Below are 24,641 nucleotides of genomic sequence, written 5' to 3' on the forward strand. Positions count from 1 at the left end.
TCCACTCGGGAGCTGACGTCGGCGGGTGAGGAGAGGTCACCAGCGCCAAGGGAGCCCGGCGCTGGATTAAGGTAAGCTGCTGCGGTTTTAACCCCTTCACCTCCATGGGAGGGGCACCCTGTGGCTGGGGGGCACTATAGTGTCAGGAAAACCGCTTTGTTTTCCGGACACTATAGTGATCTTTTAATAAAGATTGAATCTGCTTTTAGCATTACTAAAGCGATGGAGATGCAATCTGTGACTTGTTTCCTTTAGTTTTTGTTTGCAGAAGGCAGGGAATTATCAGACACGTTTTATGAGCAGGGGATAAATGTAAGTGTTCTCTCCCTGCAGGTGGTGTTGAAGATCATTAAGCATTACCAAGAAGAAGGCCATGGAAGCGAGGTGGTTCAGGGAGTGCTGCTCGGCCTGGTGGTTGATGACCGTCTTGAAATCACAAACTGCTTTCCCTTCCCACAGCACACAGAGGATGATGCCGACTTCGATGAAGGTAATACAGAAGTCAACAGTTCATATCATATCACTGGAGAATTCCTGCCCAATGCCACTTACAGCAAAGCCGTTGTCATAAAGATGTGTTCATAGTTTAAAAGTAATCTTTGCGAACACATCTCTAACTGGATTTCCATAATGTTCTACTAAGCAGAAAGAAACTTTGTATTAATCTGTTGAACAAAATGTATTTGTTTATTTTTTTTTTATATAATACTTTTTAATCTAAAAATGTATTTGTTTTTACCTGTTCAACACCATCTCTAACTGTGGTTCTATAGATTACATTTACATGTAGCTGGACTGTTCACCTGAAAGCATTTAATTTGATAATTGCGCAGGCTAAAGCTATTTATAAGGATCATAATGTGGTATAGAGGGATATTTAGAAGGTGCAATCATTGGGCAAGCTCTAAAAGTTCCGATTGAAATATTCTCCTATCGGGTCAGTTGAATGCAGGATTTAGTCACCTTCTGTTTACAGGCATGTTGCATAATTCGATGCATATACAGTGTGCTGACAAAAAAACACGCTAATGCTGAAGTGTTTCAAAGTTGCTTTATCTACATATTAAGTCACCCGACCAATGGCTTGCACATTACACAGCGCACAAAATACTGATATTTCATGCAACAGAGTATCTTTAAATGCTCTCTCTTTATTATGGGGAGTGGGTGAGCTTTTTATAAACGTAACAAAATATGTAATTAAAAATAATTATATATGACCTTTGGTACACCTTTAGAGTTGGATCGGGGTTAAACTGGTAACAACAATTAAATAGGAATAAAAAAACCTTTATATATTTGTGTGCATGCACAAGGGTTAGATGTACATAGGGAAAAAAAATCATAGAAAGATCTATTTTAAATGCAGGAGTCACTTTCCCCCAGATGTTTGCCTTGTGTGTGTGAAGCCTGAAAGACAAGCCCGCTTGAGGAAGAAAGGGAAAAAAAAGTCTTCCCTTGAGATTTCCTAATGCAGTAAGAAATGATTTATTTCAGCCCATTGAGGACATGTGTAATGCAGTAGAAATGCCTCTGGTGCAATTAAGTGCAGCGACTCAGGAAAAAAAACATTAGTTAGAATTAAATACAGAGTATTTTCAGAGACGTCTACACCAATGATAGCTAGTATTGGCAGCTCAGGTAATTCTGAACTACTTAAAGGGGGCCTTGCGTCATCAGACGTAAAGTTCAAATTCTGGAATGGAATTGGAATATTTCTGTCCTAAACCGTTACTACAGTACTCCACAGACCTTAAACCTGTTCCCAGTGTGATTAAAGTATGTTGTGGAAATAGAGGCTTTTCGTTCAAGGAAATCTTTTCATACTCTGCTGCATTCGTAAGTAGTCACGGACTCCGTAGTCCGCTGTGCACAAAATAGTTTGGTGTGAACAGACAAACTGATAGTTAAATAGAATATGTAGGGAACTGCACTCACTCCCATCAGTCTGAGCCAAGGGTGCTTTTGCTGTACCAGGACCCAAACACCAAATTCCAAATATTGTAAAGAAGCTTGATAAAGACCTATATGGTCAAAACGTTGCTGTGGTTGCATTAAAGTGCCTATTCTTTTGAACCAAGGAGTGCCTGGACCTTTATTTTCTTTACAAACTGATAGTTAACACCGTATGGCTACAATCCGCTTATTCAGGTGTTTCATCATTTATCAGAACTAAATGGAACTTCTGGGATCTGGTCTACAACACATAAACTGCTGGGATTATCTCTCACCCCCGAGGCTCTTTATTGGTGGAGTCTCCTTTTGGTCTGAAAGTGGGATGTGGTCCCTGTTGCTCACTTGTTTCGCAGCAATAACATAGCAAGTAATTATTTTTTTTATTGCGTTTTAGAATTTGTGTGTATGGAACAACAAAAAATACAAAAAATTCCATAAGAAATTAAAAATTACAAGTTGCCAAGTTACAAGTTGAGCACAATTTCCACTTGCCACTAGTTTTGGCTTGGCGTATAAGAGAATGAGAATTTAGCTTTTTAATAAAAATTAATCTCCTGGAGAAAATAAATATATATTTAAAATTTAGTCATTTTCATCATGGTGTTTTCTCCTTACTGATGCAGTGATAAAAGTAAGAAGAATTTAAATCTAAATGCTGTTCATGATTTAACAAAACAAAATCAATTTACCTCAAGCAAACTGTGGTAGAGGCTGCGCTGTGTGATGTGACAGAATGATAAACAACCCTTGCTCCCCCTGCACACAGTATACACCATGCTGACTTTATCATATATTTAATTTAGAGGACATGGATTTTCAGTGTAAAGTTCCAGAAATAAATGTTTTTGTTTATTTATTTTTTCCTCTGTAGGGCTTAAAGGGTCTGTAGAAGCACACCATAACCATGCATTATTACAAAATACATGGTGCTTATAGCTCCCTAAATTAAAGATTTTCACCCTGTAGAGCAAGAATATACCAGGTGATGCATTGCAGTGACCATTTTCCTTTAACGTGGGGTTAAAATATTTTAATGTTATTTGGCCTTACTTTATGTTGGCATTTTCTGCTTACATTTATCTCTTTCAGACTGTTGCTTTAACTGTATTTGTGGTCAAACCATTCTGTCACCGGTGACATACAATACATGTCCTGGTATAATAGGTTTGCATGGCTCCAGAAATTACTCCATTGTTTTTGAACGGGGTCATCTGAAAGCTGTCATTTTGGGTTTGTGTCACAGGTTATAGATCATTGGCGACTGACCATGGCTGTCTGAGCACTGTGGGAAAGCTTGCAAAGGAACAAATGAAGCCATCACTGCTGTAAATGGAAATACCTCTACTTTAAAACAGTGTTAAGCAGTTCTGTTAGTCACTAGATGAGTAGCTCCTGAAATGCAACATGTGCAATGTAATAAACCAATTATCTATCAATTTATTGACAGGACAAATGAAAGGGACACTCGTAGCTCCATACCTAGTACAACAATTGTAGTGGTAATGGTGTTTGGATACTGTGGGAGCAATCCTACTTTTTTTTACCTGCGGTGGGGTTATGAGATTTCACTTCCACATAAATTGGACACATGTTTAAGGAGAGTTTGGTAGTTTCAGATGGTCCTTCACGCATTCAGCACCAGTAAACTGACACAGGCTAGGGATTGGGCTTTATTAAAGGACCACTATAGGCACCCAGACCACTTTAGCTCAATGAACAAAGCTCTGGGTGCCAGGTCCATCTAGGATTAACCCTGCCGGCTGTAAACATAGCAGTTTCAGAAAAACTGCTATGTTTACATATGGGTTAATCCAACCTCTAGTGGCTGTCTCATTGACAGCCGCTAGAGGCGCTTCCGCGCTTCTCACTGTGATTTTCACAGTGAGAAGACGCCAGCGTCCATAGGAAAGCATTGAGAATGCTTTCCTATGGACTGACTGAATGCACGCGCGGCTCTTGCCGCGCATGCGCAGAATCACCAGTGCCAAGGGGCTGGAAAAAAGGTAGAGCCTGGGGTGAGGGGGACCCAAGGACCCTATAAGGCCAGGAAAACTAGTATGTTTTCCTGGCACTATAGTGGTCCTTTAACCTGCTTGACCGTGATTTACAAAAAACTAAGAACGGTAGCTTCCTAGCAACATTACCACTACCGTAAGGTGTAATTGTTATTGTGTTGCTATGTTAAAACAAACCAACAAAAAAAAAAACACCTTTCCCCCAAGCATGCAATGTGCAGTTTGACATATAAAAAAAACAAAACACTTTTTAGTTGTTTCAGCAGATCCTTTATTTCACTGCAATGTGCATCAATCAGATCCGTATCCAGTTCCACAATGCTGGGTCATAAAATCCAATCTCATTAGAATGTTCTGGTTTTGAAGGATAATGGTCTCCTTAAAACTATTTTTTATGTTATCATTGGATCAAGTTTTAAAAGGAAATAGATTTAAAAAAACTAAATAAAACTGACGTATATTGGGGAAAAAATAGAAAACCAATATTCCTACCCTTAGTATATGACCGGTTTATTCAGCCATAAACATGCACCCTTGGGTCAGACAGTGTTTGAATACTGACAGTCTCTATGGGTAGCTCTGCTTCACTCCCTGCACAGAAGCAGGGGAGACATAGAGACTCTGTTTTCCAAGGTGCATGTATATAGCTGAATGATCCTGTTATATATAAAGGCAGAGATTGTTTTGTTTTTTTTCCTTCTTTATTTTACATATATCTCATTTAATACATTTTCCTTTAAAAATCTGTATTTCTAAATTAAAAAAGTTTTGATGCGGCAATTTTTTATTAAGGCTGTTGATGTTTACAGAATCCTTCCAAGGCCTTCCACTAGAGGGCAGTATTACCAAACCTTTTAATGCTTTTCCTACTCTGCAGGACATTGGTGTATAGGAGTGGACCAAAATGCTTATGGACAAAATTTTATACATGTTGTGTATATTCGATACAAATATATGCGATTATAGTGTGTATGAGTATGTCACATATATAAAGTGTGTGAATCAGTGGAACAGAATTGACACTTCCTGAATAATTCACAATTTAAATGTTTTCCAATTAATAAAACACCTCCTCCTGTCCCTGTAATCAGAATGATCACATTCCTAGCATTTTGTATCTGTCGTCCGTCCGTCTCCCCCCCCCCCCCCCCCCCATTTCCTCTTGTTAATATAAAATGGGATATTCTTTAGGGTCAAACTAATCTGTTTTGCGTGATAATAGGTAGCAGGGTTTGTGCTGTAATGCCGCGTTGATTTGTGTTGTGAAGCATGCCAAATCAGAATGTAATTCCTTATTTGGCACTTACAACCCATCAGAGTCCTGTGTAGCTTTTCTATGCAACATCAACATCAATTAACACCTTCAAAGCCAGAAAGAACAAATTAAATATCATGTCGGTGGTGTGAAATTCTCAATTTCCACCATCTGAACATGGTCAGCTTGATTATCACCTTAACTTCTAGAATTTCTTGGTAAGCATGGCGCGGTTAATGTTTTTACCCCTCCTCCTATGTGCATCAAAATAAGTAATGTGGTATAGTTTTGTTATAACTGTCTGGACCCAATAGTTCATTCATGGCATCCTCCAGACTCTAAAGTTGTAGAGCCTGGAGGTTGTCAAAGCATCGTGAGAGTTGTAATTCTAAAACAGCTGGGGTTCTTCTGTTTTGACACCTCTGCTGATAGTTTGCCAGTATCTGACACTCCAGCATTTTTGTGTTTTATGTTTCAGAATGATAGTCATATAGGATTGTCTTTCAATCTGGTTCATAATAATTTAACCCAATGATACCCTGGGTTGGTAAAAGCTAGCTCTTGTTTTTAAGAACAGGGTATGGAATCTTTCTGTCCAATGCACGGGGTTAAACCTGGACAGGCTTTACTATCGGCAACTTGCACTATATAGTTTTTACAGTGTGCTGAAGGGCTGTCTTCTTTGAAGCACATAGAGGATTATCTGATGTGCTCTCAATATGGTCACAGCAGGGCTTTTCCTCTGTGTTCATTCATCATAAGCCTGTTTATATTGCTGCAAACATCTCATCTGCAACATCCAGTAAAGAGATTTCCACCTGCGTGCCTGTATTCTTTGTGTAGAACATAAACCCTTTACAGTATGTTTCTCGATTTACGCACACTGTATTTGTTTACCCCTTTTCAATTCCACTATAGAACAATGGCTTAATGAGTGTGGCTGACAGAACTGGTTTATCGAGCCCTTATATTAGTATGTAAACTAGCATTCAGTGATTATATCTCCTTCTCCAATGAGCGCAAAGTTGGCAATCACAAATATTTTGATACCTGAAGTGAATGTACAAGCAAGTCTAGTTTCAAAATAAAATGGATTTTCTTAATCTCCATTGGATCAGACGTGGTAATCACAAATATTTTGGGTTGTTAAGGCCCATTTGTGATAGGTTTATGAGTTCCTTGGCTTTGATTAAATGACATAATTTGAGAAAGTCTGGCCTCAAGCCGTTTAATATGGCCTCTTGTCCGTTTTATATGTACAGGGCGAATATGGTTATACGTGTAGAAAGATTGAGCACACTTCTAATGAACATGTTGCCATAGGTACATCATACATTCTACCATTGTAAGAAATGTTTAGCAGCCATGCTGGTCAGATTGTACAGTTATCTGACAAACTGGGCTCAACCTAACTTACCTCCTGCTGGGATTTCACACAGAGCAATCACAGCAGCAGGCAAGTTGTAGAACACTAGTAGAATCTGACCCAGCATGATATCATTTCACACGGAGCAATCACAGCAGCAGGCAAGTTGTAGAACACTAGTAGAATCTGACCCAGCATGATATCATGCTGGGTCAGATTCTACTAGTGTTCTACAACTTGCCTGCTGCTGTGATTGCTCCGTGTGAAATCCCAGCAGGAGGCAAGTTAGGTTGAGCCCAGTTTGTCAGATAACAACAGTACAATCTGACCAGCATGGCTGCTAAACATTTCTTACAATGGTGGAATGTATGATGTACCTATGGCAACATGTTCATTAGAAGTGTGCTCAATCTTTCTACACGTATAACCATATTCGCCCTGTACATATAAAACGGACAAGAGGCCATATTAAACGGCTTGAGGCTTCTAAGTCTGCTTTATTTGAGCTACTTTCCAAGAGGAACAAGTTATTTGGCACCCCTCTGGAAGATATAATAAGACAGATGTCTGAAACCAAAAAAGCATTGCCTCAGGATTCCAGATATTCAGGACCTCAGAACTATAAAAGATCTCAGTTCAGAGGACAACATTGCTTTCGCTACTAGGAGAGATTTTGATGATTTTGCAAACAGAACATACACCAGATTTAGAGATCTCAATAAACAGGACAAAAAGAAAAAGGTATTGACTCCAAAAAGAGTGGGAGGGGTCGTCTTGGTTTCTTTTCTCAAATATGGAAAGACAATTTATTGGATTCTAAAGACTTTCAGAGGGATGCAGAATCCGCATTTAGAAGACACGGTTGGCTTTTAAACATACAAAAATCTCAGATTCCTTCAACAAGGATGGAATACATAGGTCTTCTGGTGGATTCAAGGTCCCTTTTTCTTCCTATGTCAAAAGAAATAAGAATTTTCACGGCCATTTCAAAATTACTAAAGAATGTTTGCTCCATTATGTGTGTAAGGGCTATACTCACCTCTGCAACCCCAGCAGTTGGTTGGGCAAAAGCAGAAATAAGACCTTTACAATGGAACATACTTGCGCAATGGTCAAGAAAAAAAGGAAGATTTGGATTCCATATTTCACCTATCAAAAAAGTAAGAAAACCACTAAATTGGTGGGAATACGAAAACACCCTTTTTCAGAGGTCTTTCATTTGAACAGAAAAGATTACCATCAAAACAGATGCCTCCCAAACTGGTTGGGGTGCCCATTTAGGTTCATGGTTCATTCATGGGAAATGGACTTTGAAAGAAGCAAAATAATCCTCCAACTTCAGAGGGATGAAGGCAGTAATGAATGCTCTGAAAGCTTTCAGTCCTGTTACCTCTGATCAAGCTGTAAGGATTCCGTCAGACAACGCCACCACAGTGGCTTACTTAAACCGTCAAGGAGGCACAAAAGTTAAATCTCTACAGTATCTGTGCTGCAATATCATGTCTTAGGCACAGTCCATGATAAACTCACTCAGCATCTCATATCAGAGGTGCTTTGAACTTCATTGTAGAATACCCCAGCAGACAACATTGGTCTCAGACTGTTCTCTAAAACCCAAGATGTTCTCGGAATTACTAATCTTGATTCGGCTTACCAGACATCGATCTTATGGTCACAAGAAAAAAAAAAAGTCCCAACCTTTGTTTCTATCCAGGCACAGATTTTCCAGACTTCCTAGATGGGCCTGTCCCTCACCTGGAACTTCAAAATGGGATACGTTTTCCCTCCTATAGCCTTAAAACAAAGGATTATTAAAAAAAAATCAGATGGGACAAAGCAGGATTCTAGCCATTGTGCTCTTCTGGCCAAACAGAAGCTGGTTTTCAAAAATAGAATGTATGACTATTTCACGCTGGGTTCTCCCAATTCCAGACAACTTCATAGAGCATGTAAATCTTCCAGTAGAGACCCTGGAAATGTTCCACCTAAATGCATGGCTGCTGCAAGGATGATCCTCTGTGAGCAAGGGCTTCCAGACAGTTTGAGTGACGTTATTCTGGCATCGGTCCGTTCATCTACTTCTAAGATATATCAGGATTTGGATAAAACCTGGTGTGCTTGGAAAGGCTGCAATCCAGATAATCCATCTATACCAGATTTATTGTCTTTTTTGCAGGATGGGTTTCTAGTTGGTCTAGGTGTTTCAACACTCAAGATCCAAATTTCAGCATTGTCACTTCCTTGTGTGTGTGTGTTTGCAGATATTTCAAGTCAATCTTACTGAAACAACCTCCTAAGCTTTCGCCTTTTCTTACCTGGGATTTGTCTTTAGTCCTTCAGGCTCCATTTGAACCTTTTCAGGATGTATCCCTAAAGATGCTTACAATCAAGACTATGTTCTTGGTGGCCATCACCTCTTTAAGGAGGATAGGGGTACTACAGGCTTTCTTCAGCTTCTGATTTTACCATCTTACATGAAGACAAAGTGATCTTGCATCCCAGACCTTCCTTTTTACCTAAGGTTATTTCAAAGAAATCTTAGCCAGCCTATTATTTTGCCTTTATTCTGGCAGTCTAATCTTCGGCGCTTGAAAGAAAGTGGCATCTCCTAGATGTTGCAAATCTATCTTAAGAGATCGCAAGGCTTTAGGATCTCAGATCATCTCTTCGATCCTTTTCAAGGCTCTTGTAAAGGTAGAGGAGCCTCCAGACCTACTATCGCAAGGTGGCTAACGAAAGCCATTAAATTGGCTTATGAAACCCAAGGTGTTCAAATCAGATTTCCATGGAAGGCCCATTCCACGAGGGCGATGGCAACTTGCTGGGCAGAAAGATCTGCAGCTTCTCCAGAAGACCTTTGTAAGGCGGCTACTTGGTGTACATTCCACACCTTTTATAAAGCATTATAGGCTGGACATATTTTCATCCTCTGAAGCTGTTTTTGGGCACAAGGTGCTACAGGCAGTGGCCTTCTAATTTCCCACCCTTTTTTGTTGCAGGTATCTTGCTATATCCCACTTGTACAGTACTGCCACTATACGAGAGAAAAAAACAGTAATTTTACTTACCGTAAATGCCCTTTTCTTAGTATAGTGCAGTACTGCCGTTACCTCTTTTTGTATGGATTAATTATGCAGTCTACGGTCTCCGTTTGGTGTTTCCTTGGAGGTACAGGGCTTTTATGGGCAGCAGGCGGGGTCTCAAACTATTCAAATTTGAGGGGGAGCTTCTTGTCCACAGCAGGAGTTTCATCCCACTTGTACAGTATGGCCACTATACTAAGAAAAAAGGGATTTACGGTAAGTAAATTACTGTATTCGTTAGGCATTAGCAGAAACATTTGTACACTCTGCTTCAAACAACCTTTTCATAATAACACTTGATATCAATTCACAAGGGTGCTCCCAGCATTTTACTGTCCAGAGCAGAGGAAAAAGTTTTTTGACTTCACTGACTAGCCATTTTATAAAAAAAACACAAAAGCTGCTTAACAGATCTAAAAATGATAAACACTGTATTGTATGACGGCAGCATAAACTCTGCATGTCCAACTTCATCTTATCCAGGTGTTGGCATGCAACTCCCACATTTATCCATGAGCATAATAATATGTACTGTATGACTATACAAACATAACAAAAAAATTACAATAACCAAAGACACAACCCCCTCCTTAACTGATGAGGTGTTTAATTTTTGCTTTTCAAGCCCTGCAAAAATGATGGATTTAATGGATCTTCTTCTATATCAACTTTTTGTATTAAATATATAAAAAGAATTGTAAAAAAGAAAGTGATAACGTAGTTATTAACGCACGTGACAGATCTACCCCCTCCGCCCCACAGTAAGCCATGATGACTCAGGTCATTATTAGTTTTGCTCACTGTGCATCTCACTCCTAAAAACCTTCTGCTTTTCCAGTCTGTACTCGCCGAGCAGAGACCACACCTTACGAAACATGTTGCAAACATCCCAGCAAGCAAGGGCCGTCTGCAATCTGTTGCTTGATTTATGATGTGAGGGTAACAGAATTGTCCTCCCCTTGCTAGTTATTTTGTAAAATAGTGTGGATTAGGACAGATGGATGTCCTATTTGGCAGCATATTACTGGCCTGTGCTTTTTTTTTTAAATAATTAATTGCACCGCATATTTATCTATTTAACCCCGTTATTAGGCCAATGAACAAACACATGTTTAGGTAGAGAAAATGAGGAAGGAAACTAATTTCTTAGAAAATGAAGTCCAATATTTTTCCAATGGAGTAATTTGAGCCATCAAGTAACCCGTTTTTTGTTTGAGAGGAGAGAGCGCATGGAACCTTCTCACAATTTAGTAAATATAACAAATTTGTTGTCTATTATAAACTAAATCATTATCAAGTCTAGTTTTATACCAATCATATTAGGCAGGTACATCTTAAACACTATTTAAAAAGGCAGTGTATATTTATATGCGTTTTAGAAGTATGAAATCATCTTGGCACTGGCCTGTTTGTAAATATATATATATTTTTTAATAATGAACCGTTCCTTTAAATCTTAAAAGTGGCTGTTTTAATGTCATTGTGTGCATGTGCTGTCTATCTGCACTTACGGCTTTGCTTACACTGGGAGAAAATAATGTAAATGAAAGCCTTGCATACTCAGATATGCAGAAGGAGCTTGGATGGCTCGTCGCCACTGCCACTTGAATACTGAAGCTTTCCCCCTATCAGTTTTGGCACACGTACAGAAGAGCTGGTTTCTCGCACCAAGTTAATATAGTGTATTAAAACAAGAACGTGAGAGAACACTTAAGGCTCCTTGCATTGGTCTCTCCATATAGAAGAAAGCTTGAACTTTGAGTTCTATAATGTAGTGGGTGCACGGTTTTGAAGATGTTAATGTGAGGGGGTACCAGTTATGTTTATTTCTCAGAAAAAAAATTTGGGGGGGGGGGTTTTCTGCACACTTAATGGTAAACCTGCCATCTTCAGTATATTTTTCATACCATTTGTTCTACGTATTGTGCGTGCAAGGTCTTCAGAACACTTGTAGATTGAGGACTGTAGAGAAGTTACTCAAAACCTTCCACTCTGTGTCCTCCGTTTATGACTTTATGGTATTATTGACTTTGGTAGCTCAAAATTGCTTCCAACTCCATGAGTTTAACTCCACATCCCTGGTTTGAATAGCGGTTTCCTGCTTAGAAAGGACGTACTTGGCTTTGAGATTTATGTGAATGCACCATATTTGAACGTGAAAATGTTCAACGTGAAAATAACTTTATTATTTTGGCTACAGCAACATGTAGCAGAAATGTCATATTTGCTTGACAGACAGCAGCTGAAATAGCCTGCACTTTGGTGGGTCCTTGCTCAGATCTCAAGCTGGTTTTAGCTCATCTTGTGCCATTACAGAGAGAGCATATCAGACTGGTCCCACCCGTACGGGCAGTCCAGATCCAAAATGCCAACAAGTTCCCTCTGCACGAGACACACCGCAACCCCAGATGATCATTTCAACATTGTCGGGCATAATCAGTGCGGCATAGCTGGTATCTCTCTAGGCACCATGAGAAAGGGGTCCACGTCTGGATTATCCTTTAAACTAATGGAGAGCAAAAAACAAGGCGCAATCATGTACAAGGCGCATCAAATCACTCATATCAAGTTGTTGTTGATTTTATTTTTCCGTTTGTTTTTTGTATAACTGAAAATTTTGCATATTGTATGGATCACAGAGCTCAGCTGTGCAACCTTGTATGCTGGAGGTAAATGGGGACAGATAAAGAACTGGTGAATCCATTTCAGGCTGACAGCACATCTTCACATCTGTATTCACTACAGTGGCATCTGACTCACGTGGCTGAAATAAATGTGTACTTTATTTGATTTCTCTGTACACAGTCTGGCAATACAACATTGATTTGAAGCTGCTCTGCAAATCTCCCAGCTGTCAATCCTTCCATGTTTTTCCGGGTTTCTCCCCATGTCTTTTAACACGCTGAAAAATATTGCATTGGTGGTACTTTATATATAATTTTTTTATTTTTTTTTTATAAAAAACAGTTAAAAAAAAAAAAAGTGAATTTTTATTCTCCTTTATGAACCCTGATTTATAATTTAAATAAATCTGCTAAATAATGAGGATTGTATTTGCAGGGAAAACGGATTCTGGCCCTTGTAGGTGGATTTTTAGTAATCTACTGGTTTATCAATGTAATACAGTTGTTTCACGATGTGTGAAAATGTATAAAAATGTCTGTCTCCGGCTGCCTGCCTCCCTCCCTAATCTCCATTGGCATCCTGTCCCCTTTAAGACTTGTGTTTATAGAGCAGATCTCAAGCTCCTGGTATGTTATAGGCTTGGAAGTGCAATGCATCCAATTTTTATGCAGCACTGCCGCTGGTTTTTCCATCCTGTTCCCCAAATAGATGTCTGCTCTGCTGTATATGCCGAGGGAAAATGTACGTTGTGTGTAGCTCAGCCAGCAGAACGCAGTCCCACTTATCAACTCTTAAATGCTGTGAGGACGGCAGAGATAGGGACAACCTCCCACCTAGGCGTTTACTGTTATTAATCATCCTACTTGCTGAGAAACAGGACAGAGCAGAGAGCTAAAAGCTGATGGCTTTTTAACACACTTGGTATTAGAGAATCCCGTAATGTATTAAAGCCTCTGTCACAATGAGCAAACTTGGATTGGAGCTGTAATAAAACAGAATACCTCAGCCGTGTAACAATTAATGCTTGCACGCCACGCCATTAGTTCGTGGTGAGGCTCTTACATGGCTGAGAGCTTTCTCTTTATTGCATCGCCAATAAAAAGGCGCCTGCTTTGCTTTTCTAATTGCTATTTTACTATAACAATTCAGGTGATCGCTTAAACTGGCTCCGTTGTTGGTTATCAATATTTGAGACCTGTTCAACCAGTCCCTAGTAGTGTTTTGAATCAGCCATAACAGTTCTCTATTGTTGAAGGTTACATTTTATTTTTAGTTGTAAACGATAACTACTTCTGAGACTGTAGCATTGTTGTATGCTACTTCTAGGGATATTAAAATGTGTACTTCAAGCTAGAGTTAAGTTCATTGCTAGTCTGCGTGGTGCGTTATTTTCTATGTTTAATAAGCACGTCCCTAATTAAAGGGACAGTATGGTTGCCATGACAAGAGTGTAGCAAAAATGTGATGTTCTCTTTCATGGACCAGATTCTGCTACTGGATAGGACTTGAATGGCTGCTTTGTGTTGTGAACATGGGTCCTCATAACCAGCTGTAGTGGTTATGATACCAGGAGTATCCAGGCCCCCTTTTTTTTTTCTGGTATTGGGCAAACCGTTTTTGCAGTGGCTTGCCTTCTAACCAGGTCCTGCTAGGTGCAGCAGGGTCTTCTCTTATTAGCTGTGACATGCATCCGGCTTCTGTAGAGCTTCAGAAGCCGGACTCCGATCCTGCTAACAATTTGATGGCTGAGCGTGTCAGCTGATCACTCTCAGCCAATTGCTTCAATTCTGTCCATTGAAATATGGACGGAGTTGACATTGGCCATATACACAAATCTGTAATGTACGGAAGTCTGACAGGTCATTGTGTGAGCACTGAATTTAATCAAACCAAGCAGATAAAACAATTGATTCTGTTAGGGACATGTATTGCAAGTACCAGAGATGACTGACATTCACAAGGTCAATGATCCATCCAGACACAGTCAAAACCCTCTTTAATATATCTTGGAGCATTGAAGTGGTACAACCATTCTGTGTTCTATAAAGCACCATATAGGCGCCTGCAGTAAACGTTTATAGTAGCGTTGACTTCCTTATCAAGTTGGGATGCATTGTATGATGAACATTTAATTTTATTTTCTATTCTTCCTGCCCATGAGCAGTCTCTACCTTTCACATTGATATTGAACAAATGGAGAGGTGGATCTGACTTCACATGAAAATCTAAGCAATTGCAATGAAAATAATAAAATGGAGTTTACAAAAAAAAAATTGATAGTTTCATGTCTGTTAACTCCTTCCTAGCCAAGAGGCTTTGTTATATGTAAATGCCAGAGGCACAACAAGCTAAGTGATTAATTGGCCATTTTATCCCAGCTGAAAAATGAAGCTGCTCTGCTACACCATGCAGCCACAGCCTTTGAATAAGCAAATGTTGACTGTGCAAGTAAAAGAAGTATTTGAAGATACAAGTGCTTTGACAATGATTGTATATCATCTCCGCTATCGAGATGAAGCAAGTGTAAGGAAAGGAGTTCAAAAGCCCCATCATTGTAAGGCTTTCTTAAATGTGCTTCAGGGGACAGATAATGAAATATGGAGTCCACAGACTGTTAACCTATCATTTAATAATGGTCTGGCCTGAAAGGATCCAGACAGCAACTGCTTTATACAGTGGCCCCTACCAGCACTGTAGGGTGCTAATGATCTCTAAATGTAGTATGTTATCATGGGTAATTGGGATACATGTGGAAAATTGTAAAACGGTAGAACTAGGCTATAAACGGGATCATGCATGAAACTACCTTTTAACACACATCTATTTACTATTTCTTTCATGGATCTGATCTGTCCATGCTTTTTAATTATAACTTTAGTTTTGGCTTTTTAAAACCCATGGCTCATTTTGTATTTTCAGCTATGCCCACGCATTTTGAGGTCTGATTCTTTGGAATTCTTCTACATAGAACACCATAGGTGTGTTGAGTTTAACAAATCCATTTCAAAAACTGCTCAATTTGTTCTCTGAAAGCAATTTTTTAATACATTTATATTTGACTGCTCTACCATTTTTATTTCTAACCTTGTTATCCAGACATTAGCTAACTTGTTTACTGTTTTGTTGGTACATGAGATAATAGTCAGGAGAATGTTAGATTTTCTTTGCTCATTCAAAAGTGGTATGGTTAGCTTAAAGTGTGTGTTGGAAAAATCAACACAAGTTACTGTTTTTAAAATGAAGTATTATGGGCAATAGGCTATTTTTTTGATGGCGGTGCCCAGTTATAAATTATTTAATATAGTGTGACTTTGCTGCCTTTACGTCTCAATCTTCCCGTCTACTCCATTTTCTAAATGCATACACAATTGTCTTTGCTTCGGCTGTGTTTTTAAATCATTAAAGCATTTTGTTTTACTGAATGTTTGTGCTGCTGAACCTTTAAATGCTAGAATTGTAACGTGTAAAAAAAAAAGCAGCGATGTCTAAATCAGCACTGTATCAACAGTAACTACAGGCCTTGCTAGTAATAATGTTTACTAATGGAATAATTATGGCCTGACCTTCTAATGGGGCAATGATGGTATCCCTTCAAATCAATCATTCTATTTTTTATTTTTTTTATCTAATTTATGCTAGCCTCGTTTCCTGTACAGACCACAGGGGTGATGAGGTTAATTTTTAATTCAAGTGAAGTACAAATAAGCACTGAATGTTTTACAAATTTGATACTGCAAGGCCACCGAGGTGCTCCTTCCAGTTTAACCCATGAGATACCCCCCCACACACATCACTCCATTCCCAAAATATTAATTTATCTTAATATCAAAAGACCAATGGAAACAAGTTTTCATTTTGAACAGAAGCAGACTTGTTTCATTTGCCTGAAAGGTAGTGTTTAGTAAATTGAGTAAAAAGCTTTATCTCCCCCTTGTGGTAGCCTTTTGAAGTACTAACAGAAGCATTCATATAGGCTGCTTGGCATTCCTATGACATAACATTCAAGAGGCTGCTGAGATCACAGGCTAGCCTCTGTCATGGCACCACATTAAGCCTTGACTGATGCTTGAGAAAATAGTGTTTTTCTCGAATGCAATGTCTGTCACTGTACAGATCATACTGTGTAAAGAACACAATGTCCTGAAATATTGTTGGGCAAAATAAGCTAGTAGTTACCGACTATCTAAATCATGGGTAGTCAACCTGGTCCCTACCGCCCACTAGTGGGCGGTTTGGGATTTCAGGTGAGCAGTGGTAGGTTCTGCAGAAAACGTGGGCCAAGGCTGACAGGGGAGATCCTTTAATCTCCCCTGCCTGCTCATGCAGAGCCATCCTTGCTGTAAGCCCTCTCTGGCTCGTGAGGAGATCAAAGAACTCCCTAATCGGCCCGCTGGCACTTGGTTCCAGCAGAGGGAGGGAAGGGCACGGGAGGCTCTGTGTTCCTCCAGCGAGCAGACTGGTCAAAGCATTGTCGCACGTTACCATGGCAACGCACCGATACAGTGCTGTGCTCACTGGAGGACAGGAGAGTCAGCCTGCAGCCAGAGTAACTGCAGGCTAAAGCGAACATGCCACCACTGGACCACCAGGGCTTGCATCATTATATATACCCTGGCAAAAGGTAAGAAGGGAGGGGGACACATTAAGATAGAGCGAGCGCGCACACACTGCACCTCTCACCCACAAACAGCACCACCCGTCACACACTGTGCGCACACGCATGCAGCACCTCACAGACACACAGAAGAAAGAATAGATACATTTAAGTAAATTTTTTTTGTTTTTTAAACCCTCCTTTCTAAAAATTAGTTACTGCGGCACTGGTGGGCGGTAAGGACATTTTACCATCAACAAAGATACAAAAGTGGGCGGTAGGTATTAAAAAGGTTGACTACCCCTGATTTAAATGGATGTAGTTTAGTTATTGTCATTGGATGTCTTGATGTATGTTATTAAAAAATTATTTGCTTTTCAAAAATGTTTACTATTTAATGCCAAGTGTAATGAACAAAGTATGTAAGGTGAGATTTTACTCCCGAAAAGTGACTCTATAGTGATCAGAGCAACTACAGTTTAATGTAGTTCTGGTGAGTATAGCATGTCCCTGCAGGCATTTTAATGTAAATACTGCTATTCAAGAGAAAATGCAGTGTTTACATTACTCCTTATAGGAAAGCATTGGATTAGCTGAGATGGTCAATTATGATGTCAGCCAATTCTCTCTCCTCTCCCCCTCCCCCCTATCAATCAGTAGAGTGTCCAGACAAATGGAATTAGTCTGGCAAGCATGGTGATTCCTGAGGTGCATTGCCAAGGGTGTTCATCGACCTTTTATCAGTGATGTTGGTGCTGCAGCTGTGGTGGATTGCCTTTCCCTAGCAGCCGTGCCAGATGGAAGACATAGCTAGCAAATGAGATTTGAGGTGCAAACTTTTACAAACTATCATTTTCTGTGTGTAATTTGAGGGATTGCCTCTCACGCATGGACATGGTTAAATCTCAGGAGATAAAGCCTGCTTTCTAATCAGAGTTGGAAAGGGGCGGATTCTTTCTTTGAAAGCCAGCTGCAGATACAAAACAGAAAAATCCCAACTTGCAATAAGTTCACAAAGATGTGCCATGTTTATCTAAGCTTGTCATTAAATGACAGAATACATGAGCAGAAGATATTCTGGAACCTCTTTCCTATTGGCCGTTCCCATGGCGAGCAGCTGATAAGTCCTCGCTGTCTTTTTTTTCTCCAGAATACTATGTTGGGTCTTTACTGTTGGAGATAGGTTTTAAACCTATTCAATGTATTTAGTAAATCAAAAAGGATTTTCTTAGCCATTTTTGCAAATATTTCATGATATTAAATGCGAACACGTTGCAAATAAATCTTGTGTATGCTTAATGTAAGAGTCAAATCAGAACACCTCTAGATGCCGGCTTATTATTAAATTGGAAATGTAGTTCAGCTGCAGGTTTCAAAACCTCTATTAAACCTTTTAGTAAAGGTTAATCTGTTTAAAGCATATTTCTTGTACTTTGGGATGGAATAAACCGGAATTGGGGGTTGAGGTTAAATTCTAGTTGTGCACTGTGGGAGATACATCTGAAAGATGTTTATTCTTTTGTTTATAGAGCTATGTAAGGTTATTTTAATAGACTATTACTATAATGGGATAAAAAGTAATGTCCGTACATTGTCTCTAAATTTATAGTGTGTATTGGATTTGCACGGCGATTGGTATTGGTTTTCTTTGTGCATACCTTACACACTATGGTTTATACCTCAATGGCTCTTTCCGTAGCAAGAACATGTAATACGAAGTAATTTAATTATTCCCTGTCTCCTATATGCCATCACATTAGCGTTTAGGAAAGTCCACGTTTGTCAACACAAACTGCTACGACCCTATTCTGCGTCTGTTTGCAGTGCGATGATGTCATTATGGGAGAGCAGGGCCACACTTGGCATTCGCAAATGAACCGCCACGTGTAGTAAATCATATTCTGGCTACTTCAATGGGACACAGATTAATTGCACGTCAGCCTTCTTCATATACTACAACCTACAGCAATTGTTTCTCCTGAACATTGTCAGCAGCAAATATTTCCTTTTATGCCTTTTGAGCCAATGGGACCTATAGTACATCACTTTTACATTTGCAAAATGTCATGTGTACACACACAGCTTAGCTTTTAAAAGATTAATGTACAGTGAGTCCTGATATATATAGATGTGTGTGGCTGTGTGTAATATCTAGTCTTTTTGACAAGGCAGAGAGTACACAGTGTTATAGTAAATTCATTTTACTATACTGTATATGTATGTAAGTGTTTACTAAATTGATTAATTTGTTTTTCAGGGAAGCCAAGCTAATACCAGGTACACAATTTGGGTGCATGTTGAATGTTAAGTTGCACTATTCAAACTTTTGTGTTCGCAAAATATCAGTCACTTAAAATCTCAGAGTAGACTTATTAAATACTTTCTGTATGTAGGCAGAGCTTTAGTTAAACACATAAAAATAAATCTTGCATGTATGTTGAGATGGGGCATAGACACATATAGGTCTGCAGCGGTCCCAAATCTGCTTTTATATTGGTCAACAATCTTTCACTTATTTTCACATTTTCTGGTAGTTTCACCTTCATATCTTTTACATTTTTGTGCTTATTTTTTTTCTTTCTAGTGAAATATCATTAACACAATCGTCCTATTTGAAACCTCGAACCATCAATGTAGCAGATATTTTACCACCAGATGGGAAAGTAATATTAGTTGCTATGTTTTTTCCCCATCCCATTGGCATTGATGGAATAAACGTAACCCCCATAGCGTAATAATTCAAAGTATAATTTATATTTTTCTTAGTATTTTACATTGATGGCCATTACTACCCGCCTCACTATGGTAACCGAAATCTAATCGAGGGTTAGGGCATCATTGATATTCCCTTCTGATTAATTAGCCTCTGCAAATAAAGAGCCAAAAATAATAACTTCTACTGAAATGAAGAGAAGGGGGAAAAAAGGCAGCAAATGGTGTGTTTCATAACTTTTTATTGTATGAAATAGTGTGGAGCTGGTGCTTTAATGACCTGTCCTGATTTGCCTGAGGGAATTTCTTAGAATGTAAGTAAAATGTAACAATCGGATCCAGATCTAAAAATTGCTGATAGCTTAATTTGGCTCATACAACTCACACATGAATTGCATTGGTTTGCAAAACAAATCCTTTTCCTTCCCTCCCTCCATTACATTTACTTCTTAACAGATTTAAATCTGATGGTTGGTTGCAAGATTCCACACTGACCCCCCACTCCCTCCCCGTTCTAGGCAAGCACCTGCATTACTTAATTTACTCAAATTATTCAGGGAGGCAAAATAAATGTAACTGATAAAGACTGTGTGCTGTCAGCAAGCTGGTGCACACAATTAGAGCTTTTTCTAACCAGCCCTGGCAACAATTTCAACAACCCATAATTACGGAAATGCCAGTTAGGTGGATTTTTTTGAGTGTTTGTTTAAGCTGAGGCCTAATTATAGCCATCCGTGCAATTTGCAGATACATGCCAGAGGCATTACTCATTTTTTTTTCTCTTTTTTCCCCGTATCTGTATTTCTAAACATACCAGAAACCTGAAATAGGTATCTCTGATACTTATAGGGTACAGAAGCACCAATGTAGGTTAGTGCAAACATACACATATATTTATTGCCAGTAAGCAAACAGCCCTGGAGGTCACTATACTACAGCACAGATGTGAGTGACCTGCTGTTAATGACTAGGAACCATGGCTACCTGGCTTGTGGGATTTGTCTAGCCCTGTATAGATCTTTTTTAAAGTGACTGTCTCATGCATTCAGCTATGACTGCAAAATCCCATTTTCCTTGCTAGGTGTCCTGGCTCCCTTCTACCTGTTGTGTTTAGTACAGTGCAGCTGAAGAATTTGAAAGCCTATCATTATAGTTTTTCAGAGGACTGAATCACATGAAATCTTACTCTGTTTATATTTTTTTGTTGAGTAGGGATTCATTCTGGCCTATTGTATGTTTATATCTATTGAATAACTAATGTGAGTTTCATTTTCTTTGCATAAAACTGGAGTCATATTCCAGATGTCTAATCTGTATTGTGATCTCACGTTACTTGTACCCTTGCTACCAGTGAAGTCTAGAAGTTCTTAAAGAAGGTTCCAAGTAGCATAATTCCAATATGAGGTCTTGTGACACAATCAGGTCATTAGGGGGTCCATTGGAATACGCTTTGTGAATGTTTGTCCATTTTGTAAGCGAACTTGTGAAACAATTACACCCACAGCTGTTTTTAGAAATACAACCTCAATGATGGTTTTAGTTCTGGATATACCTTTTGGACACCCCTTTGTAAGGTGTATCATTGAAGGTGGGCCACAGTTTGAGCATAAATGTCCTGCTAATTTAGCCAGCCCATTGTATAAACTAAAGGTATATTTACCTAGAGGTGAATTTTGCATTAACGTGATCTGTGGAAGGAAGACTGGTTTCAAACCACTCAAAAAAAATAAATAAAAAAAATCATATCTGATTAATTTCCTCTGCTTAGCATGTTAAAGTACTTAGGCTTGAGAAGGGTGGAACAGTGCCCATAAACGATCAGTCTCAGGCTATTAAATCGAAAACCTAGTTGTAATAATGCCAACGTATGTCTGCCATTTTTAGTCACTGTAAAACACATTTTATAAATGAATCACAATTTCAATAACGTACATGTTTTTTAAAATGTGTGGTGTATGCTTTTTTGTTACCTGTATTTGACTTTTTATTTTATTTTTAAAAGCCCAGGTTGAAAAAATAATGAATAAAAATATATACCGTAATGACCTGTTGCTAAAACTGAACAAAATTCTAACTTTGCTAATTTTATGGTATACGTTCAATTTACAAGTTACACCTTTTTTTTTTTAATTATAAATTACAAATAACATATACATTTACTTAAATGTAGAAGGCTCCTTTCTAAGCCAGTTTTCGGGACTAATGTCTACTTAAGGGATGGATTCAAGGATCATATGTCCTGAAATCACTGATGACCATTTCTTAGATTTGCTTTTTTTTATGCCAGCAACCAGAATGAACTTTATTCACCAAAAACGTGTGGTGAACAACCAGCATAGCTGGTAAAATGCATTCAGTCTTCATTATTTTAAACTAAGTCTTGTCATTGGATTACAATTTACTATTTTGTAACAGTCTTCTTTGCAACAACTGTAAACATTCTGAAGTCTAAATTGGGTTGGTGCCCTGGTAACAATCCCGGGCAAATGACAACCTGAATGCAGAAATGAAATGTTTGGTGTTCCTTATGCTGATCAAATACTGCATGCTTATGTGCTGATGTCATTTGCTATTCAATTCGATTAGCTAGTATTCAAGCTTTTGTAACTGCACAGCTGGCCTTTTGCAACTCTGAATTATGAGCACAAACACCAATATGAAAGTAAAGTTCCTGGCTATGACATCCTTTTTAATACATGAAAATTTAGATTTCTAAATTGGTTCCACATTGGATTTTTCCCCCTCTTTTCTTTTGAATTAAAAATTCTTGAATTTCGTCGATTAATTTTTTTCTTCTCACTTAACTAAATGTCATAAGTTGCTTTTTTTTCTGTCACTACTTGTGAGTAAATAAATTTTAAAAACTCTATCAGTAATACTTCACTGAATTGTAAAGGCCTACAGTTGTAAAAATGGTGTTTTGGTATAGTCCGAAATACACAAACATAGTTACATATCACCAAACTTGCGCACACCATAAAGTCAGATACATATTGCCTGCCATACCGACTGATCACTGACAATCTACACCTTGCATGCTCACTCTGCACCTCAAAAACACACCCTGACACTGCATGCTGTGGATGAAATGTGTATCAAAAAAAGGTTCTTGTCCAGGTTTGTGGAGACGAGTAACTTGTAGTAAGTCAACCTTTTCGGGAACACATTAATTTTGACAAAAGTAAGAAATACCTGGTGTCTGTCTTCATCTGCCATTGACGTAAGTTTAAATCTTGAAGGATCCAACTTAAAGGGACACTGTAGGCACCCAGACCACTTCTGCTCATTGGAGTGGTCTGGGTGCCAACTCCCACTACCCTTAACCCTGCATGTGTAATTATTGCAGTTTTTCATAAACTGCAATATTTACATTGCAGGGTTAACTCCACCTCTAGTGGCTGTCTATTAGACAGCCACTAGAGGTCACTTCCTGGGTTCTAGCACAGGTTTCCTGTGCTAGAGCGTCGCTGGACGTCCTCACGCTGTGTGAGGACCTCCAGCGTCGCTCAAAACCCCATAGGAAAGCATTGAAATGATTTTTCAATGCTTTCCTATGGGGAGACGTAATGCGCATGCGCGGCATTTCCGCGCATGCGCATTAGGTCTCATCGGCCGGTGAGCGAGATTAGTCTCGCCCACCGGCCGACGTAATCACTAGGAGGAGCGTCGCGGAGGCGGAGACAGCGGCGAGGGACATCGCCGCTGTCCCAGGTAAGTGACTGAAGGGGTTTTAACCCCTTCAGTAACCGAGGATTGGTGGGTGGTGGGAGGGAGAGGGACCCTCCAGTGCCAGAAAAACGGATCGTTTTTCTGGCACTGGAGTTTCTCTTTAATTTTCAGAACGCTTTGAACAGGGATTTCATAGGTTCGTTGAATAAACATCTGTTGATTTTTAATTTTATGAATCAGAAATGATTCAATTCTGTGAGAGCACCTTTTCAAAATAAGTCTATGGGAATTTTGGCAGATAAATCGTATGAATATTTTTGATTCAAATTAAATTGAGGCCTTAAGGGACACTATAGTCACCATAACAACTTAATGCATTTGTTCTGGTGAGTATAATCATTCCCTTCAGGCTTTTTGCTGTAAACAATGTCTATTCAGAGAAAATGCAGTGTTTACATTACAGCCTAGTGATAACTACACTGTCCACTCCTCAGGTGCGTCTTTGGGCAGTGCTGCAGACTAAGCAGCACTGCCATTCAGTGTCTTCACCCTCTGCTTGCAGACACTGAACTTTCCTCAGAGGTGCCTTGATTCAATTAATCTCTAGGAGGGAATGCTGATTGGCCAGGGCTGTTTGACTTGTGCTGGCTCTACCCCTGATCTATCCCCTTGACAGTATCAGCCAATCCTATGGGGAAGCATTGTCAGGCCACCACTTCTGATGTCAGCAGACAGGGGAAAAGGTAGCAGCTGCAGGCTTGAACACAAGTAAGATTTTACTATATTTAGGGAGCCAGGGGGCCTAGCTGGTGGTTTTAACACTATAGGGTCAGGAATACATGTTTGTGTTCCTGACCCTATAATGCTCCTTTAGTTCTTGTCAACATAATATTCAGGGAGTTCTAGAAATAATCATTGTAGCTTAATATATAGAGTTTCCCCCCTCTATTTTGTGGCCCAGTTTAAAGTAATTATTCCCACATATGTAGCTATGCTATAAGTATAATATGTACTCTATAAATTCCTCTAATATAAATTTTAAACATATAGGTTAAATGTTCTCATTTACTTGAGGCCGATCTTGCTTTCCACACATCCTAGAACCCCTGTGCTCCCCCTCCCCAATCTCTGATTAATTAAAATATATATACATATTCTGCAGAAGTATAGCTTATAGGTATTACCCCGTGCAGAGTTGATGTTGCACATTTAGAGATATTTCCCAGTATCTCACTTCTGATTGCGATGAGCGTATTATGTGATTAACCATTGTTCACGCATTGTTCACGCGTGTTAACCATTGTTCACGCATTGCATGAACCCATTTTTCTTGCATCCCTTTACAAAGGGGAGTTATTGATTAGTT

The 24,641-nt window shown here is 39.1% G+C and overlaps 1 protein-coding gene across 1 annotated transcript in view; it reads left to right on the top strand.

Moving 5' to 3' along the window:
* Window positions 1-24,641, top strand: part of EIF3H (eukaryotic translation initiation factor 3 subunit H) — an 85,537-nt gene that overhangs the window by 19,046 nt on the left and 41,850 nt on the right. Inside the window, exon 2 of the mRNA XM_063451125.1 lies at window positions 334-490. Coding sequence (XP_063307195.1) covers window positions 334-490 — 157 coding nt within the window. The remainder of the gene's footprint in view (window positions 1-333; window positions 491-24,641) is intronic.

Source organism: Pelobates fuscus, chromosome 4 (assembly GCF_036172605.1).
Source record: "Pelobates fuscus isolate aPelFus1 chromosome 4, aPelFus1.pri, whole genome shotgun sequence".
NCBI classification, from domain to species: domain Eukaryota; kingdom Metazoa; phylum Chordata; class Amphibia; order Anura; family Pelobatidae; genus Pelobates; species Pelobates fuscus.